The sequence below is a fragment of the Asterias amurensis genome, chromosome 9 (assembly GCF_032118995.1).
Source record: "Asterias amurensis chromosome 9, ASM3211899v1".
In the NCBI taxonomy this organism is placed as follows: domain Eukaryota; kingdom Metazoa; phylum Echinodermata; class Asteroidea; order Forcipulatida; family Asteriidae; genus Asterias; species Asterias amurensis.
The window spans coordinates 5,986,924-6,001,306 of NC_092656.1; the positions used below are offsets into that span (position 1 = coordinate 5,986,924).

At 38.9% G+C, this 14,383-nt stretch overlaps 2 protein-coding genes across 3 annotated transcripts in view; both read left to right on the forward strand.

Annotated features, from left to right (window-relative positions):
• LOC139941841 (dmX-like protein 2) overlaps nucleotides 1–14,383 on the forward strand; it is a 77,516-nt gene that overhangs the window by 58,283 nt on the left and 4,850 nt on the right. For both annotated transcript variants that reach the window (XM_071938466.1, XM_071938467.1), the window contains 7 exons: nucleotides 6,332–6,459; nucleotides 6,602–6,770; nucleotides 7,835–7,895; nucleotides 8,759–8,889; nucleotides 10,725–10,805; nucleotides 11,562–11,706; nucleotides 13,027–13,244. In XM_071938466.1, the coding sequence (XP_071794567.1) occupies nucleotides 6,332–6,459; nucleotides 6,602–6,770; nucleotides 7,835–7,895; nucleotides 8,759–8,889; nucleotides 10,725–10,805; nucleotides 11,562–11,706; nucleotides 13,027–13,244 (933 nt within the window). The remainder of the gene's footprint in view (nucleotides 1–6,331; nucleotides 6,460–6,601; nucleotides 6,771–7,834; nucleotides 7,896–8,758; nucleotides 8,890–10,724; nucleotides 10,806–11,561; nucleotides 11,707–13,026; nucleotides 13,245–14,383) is intronic.
• Nucleotides 1–14,383, forward strand: part of LOC139941842 (serine/threonine-protein kinase ULK3-like) — a 181,249-nt gene that overhangs the window by 44,516 nt on the left and 122,350 nt on the right. The gene's annotated exons all lie outside the window — the stretch shown is intronic.

Genomic DNA, 14,383 nt, shown 5'->3' on the forward strand with positions numbered 1-14,383 from the left:
GGCCTCTTAAATAGCGTCACTCAGTGACACTCCTGGTGCTGTAACATACAGTATTTCCTGTAAGATGTGGGACTATGTTATCATTTATGAGACCAAATCCTTAGATAGAACCATGTAATGGTTGACTAGGTGCTGTGGCGCGATTTTTGCATGCCAGTGCTCTAGCCAACTGAGCTAGTATCTAGCTACTTTGTGAAAGTATTTTCATCAGAAATATTAAAACCATTCAGTGGGGTCTTTTTGTGAATGCAACGGCCATAGATGCTGTGGATAGATTAAATGCTCCTTATTCAAACACTTTCTCAAAGTTAGGGAGACCGCCAACATTGGGCTTGGAATAGCTCAATTGGTAGAGTGCCGGCACTTTAAACTATAGGTTGTTGGGTCAAATCATGCTGTAGTAAAATTGTCTTTGTTCGAACCCCAAACTGCTGAAAGCACTATGCAGTTTTGAGCTGGTTAATCAACAAGTAAACACTCTAACCAGCTGACACTTTCACATGTGACTTAAATTGTATCTTTCTTGTTAAGTTTGCCTATGAATCAGCGTAACATGGACAAAAACCAATCTATGACCCTACCATCAGGAAATATTTTGTTGGCGTCTAACCCATTTCTGCCAAGGTAGTCTCCTCTTTTGATTGGTCAGTATGTCTAAGGTGCATGCATCTGCTGAACTCACAAGGCTTAATACCATGCTTAAGGCTTCCTTAAACACCTAAGATATTGTATCCACATGTACATTAGTCCAACCAAAAATCACACATTTCTTAGGACAAAATCTGAACATCCTGAAAGTTAACTTAGTGGTAACCAAATCTGTTTACCATTCTGTGTCTTTAATACAGTATACTGCTTACTGTAAAAACAAACAAATAATCATAACTTGCATGAAGTTAAATGAAACAATTATTACCGACCCAAGAACATTAATCTTAAAGTCATAAACGTGTCATGGTACTATGATTTGTCATTTTAGTGTGGAGAATGTGGAGGCTGAGGTCTTTGGTTTACAAGAATTTCAGTGAGAATTTGAACTTAACATGGCGGGAATTCAATCAAGTTAGGTTTGCGGAGACACTAAAGGCCGAGTAACACTGCAGCGAAACCAATAGCAAAAACAAACAATCACGATGCGAAGAGAACGCGTTGGTTGTGTTCCTCCACGCATAATTCGCCGCTTATTCATCCAGTTGAGGGCGTGCGTTTTTAACGTTATCGTTTTCGTTCTCGTTATTGAGGCTTGTGTGACCAGGCCTTAAGAGCATAAAACTCTCTCTGAGTTTTGATGGTTCTTAATTAAAGGAAATGTACATGTAAATGATTGGTATTAAAAACTTGTAGGAAGTATGGCAGTTTTCACTAGTATAGCCTTGCTCACGGCAGTCGAATTATTCACTCCGAAAAAAGACCGCCGTTGTATAAAACCCACCCGTATTCACGGTGCCCCCGTACACTATCCGCATGCAGAGGCCGTCAGGCCGACTACCTTATAGGGTCTGTGTTGAAGCCACGGACCTCATTACTATAATAAGTGAAGAGTTCCCACGGTCAGCTCATTACCATAATGCCCGCGAAAGACAAGACATGTCTACATCATCACACACCACCACCATGGACGCTCAGCAAGCATGATAGGCAAGCGTGACTGAATAAAATGAATAAGTCATTTGCCTTACATCCTGTGTGGTCTGATAGGTCTGACAAACATATACATATTCATGAGCTGCATACTAGCATATCCGAGAGCCCCCCCCCCAATTGTTTCCACTAGTGGAATTTTTTTCAATACAACACATTAAACCTGGAAGATACAGACCCAACAAGGCTGTCGGCCTGACGGCCTCCGCATGCGGTTAGTGGTACGAGTGCGATGACTTGTGTGAACAGTATTCGTACGATCTGACAGTGTATATACGGGTGGGTCATGCGGTGTGATCGCACGCACCACGAACATGGTATACGGGTGGGTTTACAGCGGCGTCTTTTGGGAGCGAATAATGCGACTGCCTTGAGCAAGGCTAACTAGTATAAAGCATTATGAAAGGATGAGAAAGCACAAAGGAGAATCTGTTGCTGCGGTTTCCAGGAAAACCCTGGGTGGGACGTCTAATTAGATTCATTGAAATTAAGTTTTTTTGTTTGTCTCTCATGTTTGATCTTTCCACAATGGTTGCGGTGATGGTGTTTTTGCATTGATTTGTATCAAATTTTTCTGGGAAAAAAACTTATATTTCTTGGTGATTATGGTGAAGGGATTTTTGGAAATGGGCTTATCATTTTGGTTTTGGGTTTTCTGTTTAATAGGCAAATTTGTTGTTGTGGTGGGAAAACCTGAGCAATCAGGTAGGGAGTGCACACTCCTGTCCAATGTGTGAGATTGTAACTGGGTGGGGTCCACAGAGTTGTTTGACTGGGGTCCACAGAGTTAATAATAATAATAATAATAATAATAATAATAATAATAATAATAATAACAATAAGAACTTACACAATTTTAACCACAAAAACTGACTAATTAAAAGGTCCAAAGATGTTGAAAAGAATGGAATGAAACCACTGAGCTAACCAGTCAATGTCCTGTACCACGTCAAGTAGGTAGTGCAAACTCGAGGCTCCTGTCAACGTGTGAGCTTTTAACTGGGGTCCACAGAGTTGAAAGAAATGGAATGAAACCACTGAGCTAACCAGTTATGTACTATTCGTTAAAAAGCAAAAGGTTGAATCCCTAGGCTCAATTTCATGGAGCTAACAAAATTATACTTACATGTAACAGAATAAGGTTACCAGCCAAACTACCATGTCTTGTGCACAACTGCATAAAAACAGGATTACCAACCAAATTTCCACATGATTTCCAGGATAAGCAATCAACTGCTGAATACCAGCAACTAGCAATATGCAATGAATGGAAATTATTTGGTTGGTAATCTTATTTTTATCAAGGAAGAAATTTCATGCTAAGCATACTCTCGTGTGCTTAGATGTTTCGACCCTAGCAGAGTCTTTTGACCCAGAAAAAGTCTCTGCTTCTTCCAAAATTTCAGGGCATTTAAAATGATTTTTTGCAAATAAAATAAAAGTTCTAATTCAAGTACATGTATTTTCAAAACACATGAAACAAGATAAACAGTAAAACGGATCATAATTGGGATATTTATAGGCAAAAATGTATGCTGATAAAAAACATCCTGACGGTGAACGATTTCTTAATGACATTATATTATTGGCTCCAGGAGAAACCTGATTTCTCATTAAATTTAAAGAAACCTGTGAAGAGTGTTTTTCTGCTCAGTAATTAGTGTAAGCCTACAAAAAAACACAATAATAATCAGCACTCAAATGAAAATAAAGCCCTCCACTGGTGTTTCTTTCTTTTGTGGAGGGCTAGGGATGTTTCTATTTCTATATTTATTTATAGAACTTCATGTAGTAGGGGAGATGGCCTTAGCTTATAGAGTTATATATAAGAACTAGAGGGCGCACGAGTGATGCTTCGTGCACAAACGCCACGGGACCACAAGATGACAAGCGCGTCATTCTGCACGCGCGTTGAATATGAAATACACGTTTGAGGTTTTTTTTATTGAACGCTCACGCGATGCTGTTGGTTCAACTTACAAAATGGCCGCACAAACAGACGCTGTGAGATAGCTGTTTTGTCAACTTAGAAAATGGCCGCCTGCTCGCATACTGGGGCGCGTATATAGGCCAGTGCGCGCTCTAGTTCTTATATATAACTCTATGCCTTAGCTATTGATCCAAGTCGGACCTTTGTCAGGCATCGTTAAATGCAGTGGACACTATTGGTAATTACTCAAAATATTTATTAACATAAAACCTTTCTTGGTGACCAGTAATGGGGAGAGGTTGATGGTATAAAACATTGTGAGAAAGGGCTCTCTCTGAAGTGCCACACTTTTCGAGAGAGAAGTAATTTTCCACTAATTTGATTTCAAGACCTTAGGTTTAGAACTTGAGGTCTCGAAATCAAGCATCTAAAAGCACACAACTTCGTTTGACAAGGGTGTTTTTTTTTCTTTCAAAGTTATCTCGCAACTCCGACGACCAATCAAGCTCGATTTATGCATTATGTTGAGATACACCAAGTGAGAAGACTGGTCTTTGACACTTACTAATTGTGTCCATTGTCTTTAACAGGTGTTTAAGCACAAACATATTCTATGTAATGGCAAGTGCAATTCGGTTATTAACTGCGATACATGTTTTAATAAACAATTTGTGAATTGAATCGAATTCCATTGAATAAAAAAAATCCATTTAATGCAAAAAAAGGTATTATAAATGTGGTATTTATAGGTGAAGTCCTTATAAGGTGATTGCAAAATTTTCTTTAGATAGATTTTAAGCGAAAAACAGTTTGATATTTAATCTGTATTTTGTTCTCATTTTTCTCAAGAGCAAAATTATTTGGATATTCATTGCAGCAATACTTTTCTAGCAACCTGCCAGGATATTTGCTTACTTATTTCATCTATATTTTTTTCTTGACTTATCTTGGTACCATGAGGTGGACACCAATGTTAGTTTTGTGTTTTTGTTTGTTTTATTTGTTTGTTTTATTTGTTTGCTAACAGTATGCAGTTACATTGATTGAAGTTTACTACTAATAGAACCTCTGTAGAACAACAATCTTTAGATAATAATATATTAGTTTATTTTTATATAGCGCTTTACACTCCTGAAGGGCATCTCAAATTGCTTCCAACATTATTACCCCTAGTCATTGGGTCTTAAAACATTCCTTTAACCATCTCAGCTCCCTGTGGAGTACACAGCCTGTGCAACAATAAGGCGCTACTACGTGTAAACTCAATCAATCACAAGTACTATCTCGGCCCTCGGCCACAACACCCCACAAAACTGGAGCATCAGAAATAACATTATTTTTTTAAAGTAGTGCAGTCAGGATATGAAATGACAGTTTGCAGTTTTGGTCTTTAGCTAGGGGTTATAAAGAGAGCGTCCACTTTCCTGGATTGAAACTAAGGAACTGAGCAGGGCACTAAGGGTCTTAAAGACACTATTGGTATCTGTCAAAGACTAGTCTTCACAGTTGGAGTTGAATCGGTCATCGAACTTGCGAGATAATAATGAAAGAAAAAAACCCATGTCACACAAAGTTGTGTGCTGTCAGATGCTTGATTTCGAGACCTCAAGTTCTAAATTTGAGGTCTTGAAATCAAATTCATTGAAAATTCTTTCTTTCTCGAAAACTATGGCACTTCAGAGGGAGCCGTTTCTCACAATGTTTTATACCATCAATAGCTCCCCATTACACATTACCAAGAAAGGTTTTATGCTAATACCTATTTTGAGTAACTACCAATAGTGTCCACTGCCTTTAATTGATAAACTGTTGTATACATCACTTTATGGAAATACAAAATAGCAAATCTAGCGATACATTGGTTATATTACGACCTGAAACTTGTTGAAATTTTTAAAAAGTAATAAATACATGTCTACAGTAATTTGTACAAAAACTGAAATGCAAACTTTGGTGATTTTTCCCCCACATATGTCAGTTCATTGCGGGACAAGCTGTTCGCTATTGTAAAACAAAGTTATTGTTTTCCGAAACTGGGTTTCAGACATAGGTTGGTTTGCCTCTTCCTTCTGAAACTACAGAACGCTTTCAGGGCATGAGGTAGGAAGCCCTTACTCTCCAGTGTGTTGACGTGTTCCAGGTTTTCATCTATGATTAGCAATGACGAATTTAATTGTAGTCTATTCAAATCCAATACTTTATAACACATAACAAGTCATCATTGCATGAAAAATCGCAAGTGCCTAATTTATTGATATTCCAACAAATAACTTTTCTCAGTCTTGAAAAATTAAACCATTTTGTTTTAAACTTCAGCTTGTCAGGGTTATAACTCACAGCTTCTGAGCAGGGTCCAATTTCGTGGCTCTGCTTACCACCGTACTCTGCGCTTGCGATCACCATTCTCTGCTTACAGCAAGCGCCAAATTTCTGCTCTAGCTGTGTAAGCGTAGAATGCCTAGTAATGTGGAGTACGCACGCACAGAAGCCAAAATTCACTGATAACCTGTGAAACAGGCTGGACGTAAGCACTGATTTCTCTGCTTCTGCAAGCGTTGATTCTTTGCTTACGGTAAGCAGAGCCACGAAAATGAGCCATGTTCTATGAGTGTTTTCTTTTCCTTTTTGTTGTTCTGTTTTTGTCCATGCAACCAACCCTTCTGGCTCACCCTGCGGTAACTGAGCCATGAAATTGGGGGACAGCTCTACTTGTGTGTGTTTTTTCCTCATGTTTGGTTTGGTTTGTTTGTGTCTATGCAGGCAAACCCTACCGGTATCGTCGTATCAACCCAACGAGGCCTTCTGGAGCTGGATATATCGCTCCTTCTTAACCCACAACAGACCTTCTGGATGGAAGAGGAGATTGATGAATACACCACTCCCAGGAAGTATGAAATGTTTGTCAGGATTTTTAATTAGTTTAACTTTGTAGAAAATTAACTGTTGACAAAATTTGTAGTAATCTAGTAATCTGTGATGGTGTTACCGCAAATCAAATATATATTTTTATTTTTATTGTTACTACTTCAGTCGTGGCAACACTGCGAGTCATCTGGAGAATGATTTCTTGATGGTGACACCGGTGGAACGCACCATGGCGAACCCCTACACTAACCCCATCCCAGCGCCTTCAATGATCACCACTGGCTTCTCTAATGAGTTGAATCTCTCCAATCAGACTGGACGTGGAACTAACATTGTGAGTAGTCCCCCACCCCTGTCCCCAACCCCGCCCATCTTGGCGGAGGCCTTATTCCTCAAGTTCAAGACCATTTTTTTATATTTTTTTTTATGCAAGTCGCCAGACACACAAGGCCTGAAGGCCACTTCAAGGTGTGGGCTCGATTATTTCTTTCCAGAGATTGTTGCCACCTACTCCTAGGGCTGAAACAGGGTTGCCCACTTTACAATCCATACGGATGTTGGCTTGGGTATCATCAATCCGAAGCCTGGCCGGTAGAGCAGAAAGCACTACCTCCCCAATATTAAATAACTACTTACTTGGTGCAGGGCACTGGAAATCTGTTGGTGTTAGAAAAAACGACACCCTTTTGAAACGACTCCCTTTGAAGCAATGTAGCTTTTGAGAAAAGACACAAATTTCACCCTTAAATTTGAATTTTGGGAACGGGTTCATCATCAGGCATGAGGCCTTTATCAGGCATCTGAAAGCACATAATTTTATGTGAACAAGGGTGGGAAAAAAAAATTCTTTACGTCGGGATACACAAAGTGAAGATACTGGTCTTTGACTTTTACCAAAAGGATACCCGGTCTTTTAAACTGAGCAGGTTTGTTTCCTTCGTGCAATAAAGCAGTGCACCTTGGTCCCCAAACAAACACAGGTGCGAGACTTACTAGGTTTGTATACATACATGTATGGCGTGTCAAGGCGTAGCAGATAAGAGCACCGGACTTAATCTCTGGGGTTTCTGTTCAGCAGAGTTTGGTTTAAGCCCCGGTCGTGATACTTGATCAAATTCACAGAAAATTACTTCTTTCTCGAAAACTACATTACTTCAGAGGGAGCCGTTTCTCACAATGTTTTATACTACATGTATCAACCTCTCCCCATTGCTCATTACTAAGTAAGGTTTGATGCTAATAATTATTTTTTAGTAATTACCAATAGTATAACCATGATTGCTTCATCATTTGGATGGGACGTAAACCCTAGCCCCATTATTATTATTGTTGGATGTTTTTAATAGGCTGATCTGTAGCATCTATGTTTTCAACATGTTTTTTGTTTTGGATGTACAGATAATGAGTCGTCCTTTGTACCATATCCGAAGACTCGCTGCACATCCAACCCTGCCATATTGTAAGTTTGAATTCCTCAAAAATTTGTTTTTACTGAAACCAAGGTTACCCAAAACAAACGGAATTATGGTCTAATTGGTGGTTACAGCTAAGGCTAGATCACCGTGTCACCATGCATTGAATGTACAGTATAGGGTGTACATTGTACTTAGCGACACCCTTAGCGGTAGTCATAGCCACAGCCATAGCCGCCAATTTGGATACGACTTAAAGTTTGCAAATGGGAATGCGGTACGATTCAAATTTTGACGTCACAAATTTGCATTGAATAACTCACAACAGTTGAACCTCTGTTCAACTGCAACAGTTGAACCTCTGTGCAACTGTTGAACCTCTGTTCAACTGTTGAAGCTCTGTTCAACTTTTGCAAAACATTCGCTGCGGAAACAGCCATGTGATGTCAAAATTTGCCTTGCATTCGCATTCGCAGGAAGTATGAACTCTTCCATTAGTGTTCTGTTTTTTTTTATATGTTCACTATTCATCCTTGCACATTTGATGATGTCAATAAAAAGGAGTACAATAAGGTACAATGTAGCACTGCTTGACTCCTTGTCTTGACTCCTTGACTTGAGCAGTTGTTTTGTTCAACTCTTTTGATTTTCTGTTTGTCTCATCTCAACTACAGACCCGAGTGGATCAAACGACAGGTACAAATGTTTTTATAAAACCTGTAGAAAGAATGTAAAAAACCAAAAACGTTTATAAGAATATACATGATCATTATTTCAGACTATAAACTTGTATTCTTTTTACTTTCCTGTACAATGGCTAGCCGTAACCTGCCTCCAACTTTTTATTGAGCGATTAGTTCATTTCACTCACTGAAAATTTGATTTTTTGTTCCTCTCATCTTGACTACAGACCTGAGTGGATCAAACGACGGCAGTGTCCAGATGTGGGAATGGGGGCATACCCACAAGCTGTATGCCCACAGGTTCCCCGGACAGTATCCTAAAGTCACCCAGATGTACTTCAATGACCAAGGCAATAAGGTACAAGTACATCAAGAGACTACACAAAAGCCCTTTTCACCCTGTATCTTTTATCCCCCATGGCATACAGCTCCGGGGGAGGCCCAAGGAGTTTTTAAAGGAACACGTTGCCTTGGATCGGTCTTGTTGGTCTTTGAAAAGCGTTTGTAACCGTTTGTTATAAAATGCATATGATTAGAAAGCTATTTTAAAAGTAGAATACAATGATCCACACAAATATGCTTGAAATTGCGTGGTTTTCCTTTTACCTCGTCGACTAACACGGTCGGCCATTTATGGGAGTTAAATTTTTGACTCCCATAAATGGCTGACCGTGTTAGTTTCGAGGCAAAATCATTGTATTCTACTTTTAAAACATCTTTCCAACCATATGCATTTTATAAAAAACGGTTACAAATGCTTTTTATAGACCAACTCGTCCGATCCAAGGCAACGTGTTCCTTTAACATCATGGTCCGGTTGCAGGTTTCAAGACAATCCTGAGTTGTTACGGCTTTCACCTACTCCGGAGTAGGGCTGGCTCTTCTGCGTGATATGCCCATTCACCAGGGCATTTTCCTGGCAGCTAACTTACTGTTACTGAGGCCCCAGGAGTTTTGTTGCCCCACTAAAACCCCTGTGAACTTTCATGATGTAAACCTTTTGATTTTTGATTGTCTAGCCTTGTGTTGTACGCCTGGCACTTTATTCTTGTAAGGGCAAGGCAGTTTTTGACCTAGCATAGATCACCCTAATGAGGAAAATGTAAATTTCCTGCTGAAACATTTCAAGAAGCACCAAGGCAATTGGAGGAGCTGGTCGCACACAGACTAAAACACAAAACCTTTTATTGTCTAGCCTTGTGTTGTATGCCTGGCACTTTATTCTTGTAAGGGCAAGGCAGTTTTTGACTTTTCAAAAATCACCCTAATGAGGAAAATGTAAATTTTCTTGCTGAAACATTTAAAGAAGCACCAAGATAAATAGGTTATGTATAAACCTGTAAAGAGAAAAAAGAATGGGATTGTGGTATGAAATCTGTAAAAAAGATGAGGTTATGTATAAACCTGCAAAGACATACAAGCAACACAATCCTGTCGTGAGAACAGGCTATAAAACTTAGAAAAGAATGGGTTAAGTGTTTCTAAACTTATAAATAGAAAAAGTTGAGAAAATTCTGTCGAGAGAACGGCTTATGAAACCTGTGGAAAAGAACAGGTTGTTTCTAAATCTTTAAAATTAAAAAAAAATTCAAACACTCCAGTAGAGAGAACGAGTTATGAAACCTGTTATTTCTAAACCTCTTATTGTATAAGAATTTATCAGTTCTGGAATTACAAAAGTTTTCCATTGAATAGAATATTTCCAATAGAATATTTGCCCTTTCAAAGGTGAAATTCCAGGCCTGATTTAAAGGCAGTGGACACTATTGATAATTACTCAAAACAATTATTACCATAAAACCTTACTTAGTAACAAGTAAGGGGGAGAGGTTGATAGTATAAAACATTGTGAGAAACAGCTCCCTCTGAAGTGACGTAGTTTTCGAGAAAGAAGTAATTTTCCACGAGTTTGATTTCAAGACCTCAGGTTTAGAATTTGAGGTCTCAAAATCAAGCATCTGAAAGCACACAACTTCGTGTGAGAAGGGTGTTTTTTCTTTCATAATATTATCTGGCAACTTTGACGACCAATTGAGCTCAAATTCTCACAGGTTTGTTATTTTGTGCATATGTTGAGATACACCAAGTGAGAAGACTGGTCTATGATAATTACCAATCGTGTCCAGTGTCTTTAATATGATCTTTATTTCAGACTCTAATATTATTGTTTCCATTTTTTCTGTGTTTTGACAGTTTGGAGTTGCTGATGACAGTGGTAAACTCTCCTTGTGGCAAGTCGGCATGAACTCCCAAACAGTCACCAAACCATTCTGGGTACGTTGTCAACATCTCTGATGTTCTTGTGACATTGGAAGGACCTGAAGCCGATTTCTCAAAACGCTAGGGTTAATCCTATCTCAAGTTAGGACGAGTAACTCATCCTACTTGGGATGGGTTTGATGTGTTCTACGTCTTCGGATACGGAGCCTAACATCGTCCTAAGTCCTAAGATTAATCCTAAGTTAGGGAGAGTTTGGTGAAATCGACAGCTGGGCCCAATTTCATAAATTTCATAATTTCATTTAGCAGAAATTACTGCTTGACAAATTTCTTTACTGCGCAAACATTGAGTGGGGAACCAGTTGTCGCAATGTAAACTTTATTTTGGCTGGTAGCCTGTTTCTGTTAAGCAATACTTTTTTTGTACTTAGCATGCAGGCATTTTAATTATTACCATGAAAGTGTTCGCTTCTTTCAGATTTCATGCATCCTTACTTCATAGTGAATTTCTTGGAAATCTTGAGCTGTAAACAACGGCAATTTTGTAGATGTTTTATTCATAGTGCATTCTGACCATGGTCAGTCAAATACATCTCAGAGGGTTCTACTGAGCACCACAAAATTTAGATTGTTTAATGTGTAAAAAGAGGCCGAAATAGGACCCTTAATATTCACATTTGACTTTGAAACTTTGAAATTGGAAAAACATTGCCTCAAAAAAAAAATTGAAAGGCGTCACTGATCTCCTGGCTGCCTCACATGACATTGATTTCACAGCTAATGAGTCTCATTTTGTTTTTATGTTTTCAGAGCAAACAATGCCACAGCAAGACGGTGTATGATTTCAATTTCTTGGGTTCATCTAGTTTCTTAGCAACGGCTGGTCTCTCGTCCGATAACAGGAACATCTGTCTTTGGGATACACTCATGCCGACGAACAAGGCCATGGTCCACGGTGAGTAGGATTATGAAACCTGGTGATGGGTTTCACGGAAGAAGACGAGTCTTGGATATTCCTCATCAATTAAGGTTTTAGCCTCATAAAGCCCTTTGCACAACATTTGTCCAGATGGCCAGATGTTTTGCGTTCCGCTCATTGTTCTCAAACATTTTAAAATCTACTCCGCAGTAGAAGAATTTATAGCAAGACAGTTTTCTAAAAAACGAAATCTACCTGGCGAGTAGACACACACATGGTGTTGATGCAAACCAAATAATATGTTTTAATAATAATAACAATATTAGTAATAATAATAAAGACACGTATCCACCCTGCTGGTTGCAGTAAAACCAAAAAACAAAACGAAAGAAAACAGACACAACTAAACTAATCCTCGAAAGCCTGTGTCCTAAGATAAGTTTTGAGAAGAGATTTGAATTTTGTGGTACGAAAACAAGATCTAAGAGTAAGTGGTAGAGAGTTCCAGATGCGTGGCGCAGCTGCAGAAAAAGACCCTTCACCACAGGAGTGTCTAGATTTGGGTTCAATGAGGAGAAGCATGGAACTAGATTCCCTACACCGTAGGCTAATAGGGGTATTGTCATTGCCTACGGTGGCCGGCCGGCCTTCCGTTTATACTTACAAGAGCTACGGACATTTTTAGTAGAGCGACATTGAGGGCTTTCCCCAGGTATTATCGTATGATCCCCCCTTTTTTTTATGGCTTAGCCCACAATGTAATATTTCTTAACCTGCCAAGAATGTCCGCTCGTCTGGCTTTTGTTTCCGGCTGTAACTTGAATTAGAAATGAGTTAGAAGTGTTTTCACTGGCTGGGTGAATTTTAAGGGAATTTATAGTGCAACAAAACATACATACACACATCCATACATATCAGCATTTATATCGGGCATGTTTTCCTTAATGTTACAAAGCGCCTACAGAAGATGCGACAAAATAATCCAAACTCAAGATGTTCCAATTTAAGGTAAATTAAAAACAGTCAAGTATTTTTGTAATAATGAGTCTTGAGTAGTTTCTTGAGTTGTCCAAGTGTAGTTGCATGGCGAAGATGTGATTTTAATGATAAGTTCCATAGTTTTGGAGCATTAGCAGAAAATGCACGTTAACCAGCTCTAGAGACAGTGTGATGTTCGGCCAAGAGGTTCTCTGAGGAAGAGCATAGGGAACGTGGTTGGAGGAACATACAGATGTAGATTGTCAGATATGTACGATGGTGACTGGTGAGCACGGGATTTGAAGACATGTACCGGTAGACAAAGTTTAAAGGCAATTCTGTTTGTGATGTTGACAAAGTTTGTTCCATTGTTTGCAGGATTCACTTGCCATGAGGGTGGCTGTCCAACGCTAGTCTACTGCCCTCGGCAGCAGATTCTTATCACTGGTAGTAAGAAAGGAGAGGTAGCTCTGTATGACATACGACAGCGTAAGTTACGTCACACCTTCCAGGCTCATGACAGCAGTATTAAGTGTATCACCGTGGATCCATCGGAAGAGTTCTTTGTGACGGGGTCGGCAGAGGGGGACATTAAAGTAAGTATTCTTTCAAGGATTAATGAATGTTATTTATTTGGGTAGGATTTCGATTCTTGGTGGGAGTATAATCAACAACGTGTCATGGCTGAGTGGTTAAAGGCAGTGGACACTATTGGTAATTACTCAAAATAGTTATTAGCATAAAACCTTACTTGGTAAAGAGTAATGGGGAGAGGTTGGTTGTATAAAACATTGTGAGAAACGGCTCTCTCTGAAGTGGAGTGCTTTTCGAGAAAGAAGTATTTTTCCATGAATTGATTTTGAGACCTCAGAATTAGATTTTGAGGTCTTGAAATCAAACATCTGTAAGCACACAACTTTGAGTGACAAGGACATGTTTTTTCTTTCATAATATTATCTCGCAATTTCGATAACCGATTGAGCTCAAATTTTCACAGGTTTGTTATTTTATGCATATGTTGAGATACACCAAGTGAGAATACTGGTCTTTGACAATTACCAATAGTTTCCAGTGTCTTTAAGAGCAATTGAAATCAAGTCATCAGAATGTGGGTTTGAACCCCGGTCATGATACTTGTGTCCTCGAACAAGATGCTTTGCTATAATTGCTTCTCTTCACCCAGGGGTATAAATGGGTACCGGCAAGGGTAGAGGTTGATACTAAGTATCAAACAGTTTTTGAAGGGCCTTGGCAGTGCTGTATACTCCCCAGGGATCAGATGAGGTTTGCTGTTGCACTATGTGGACATTTAGCCTTCTTGATTTGTGTTAGGTATGAGACGAGTTGGTGGTTGACAACTCAATGCTTAGATCAGTATGCTAAATCTGCCCTTCATGATTTCTTTTCTTCAAATCTGCCCTAAGTGATTTCGAAGATGTTCTCTCAAAAAACATCTTTTCTTGAAAAGTGCCATATAAACAGCGACTCCTGGTGCTTATGCTTACTTGCTTGATTTTGTATTATAATTGATAAAAGTAGGATGTTTTGGAATGATTTTTTTATATATTTTATTTTAGTGTTTGTACTTTGCCATGAGTGTCAATTCCTGGTGGTTACTGGCAAGTAATAAAGTGATTTTCTGTATTTATAATTATAGCCAGTAGCAAGGGAAAGAGGATTAGCAGAAAAAGTAGTCAATTAATTAAATTAATTTTTGCAGATTTATAACTCTTGT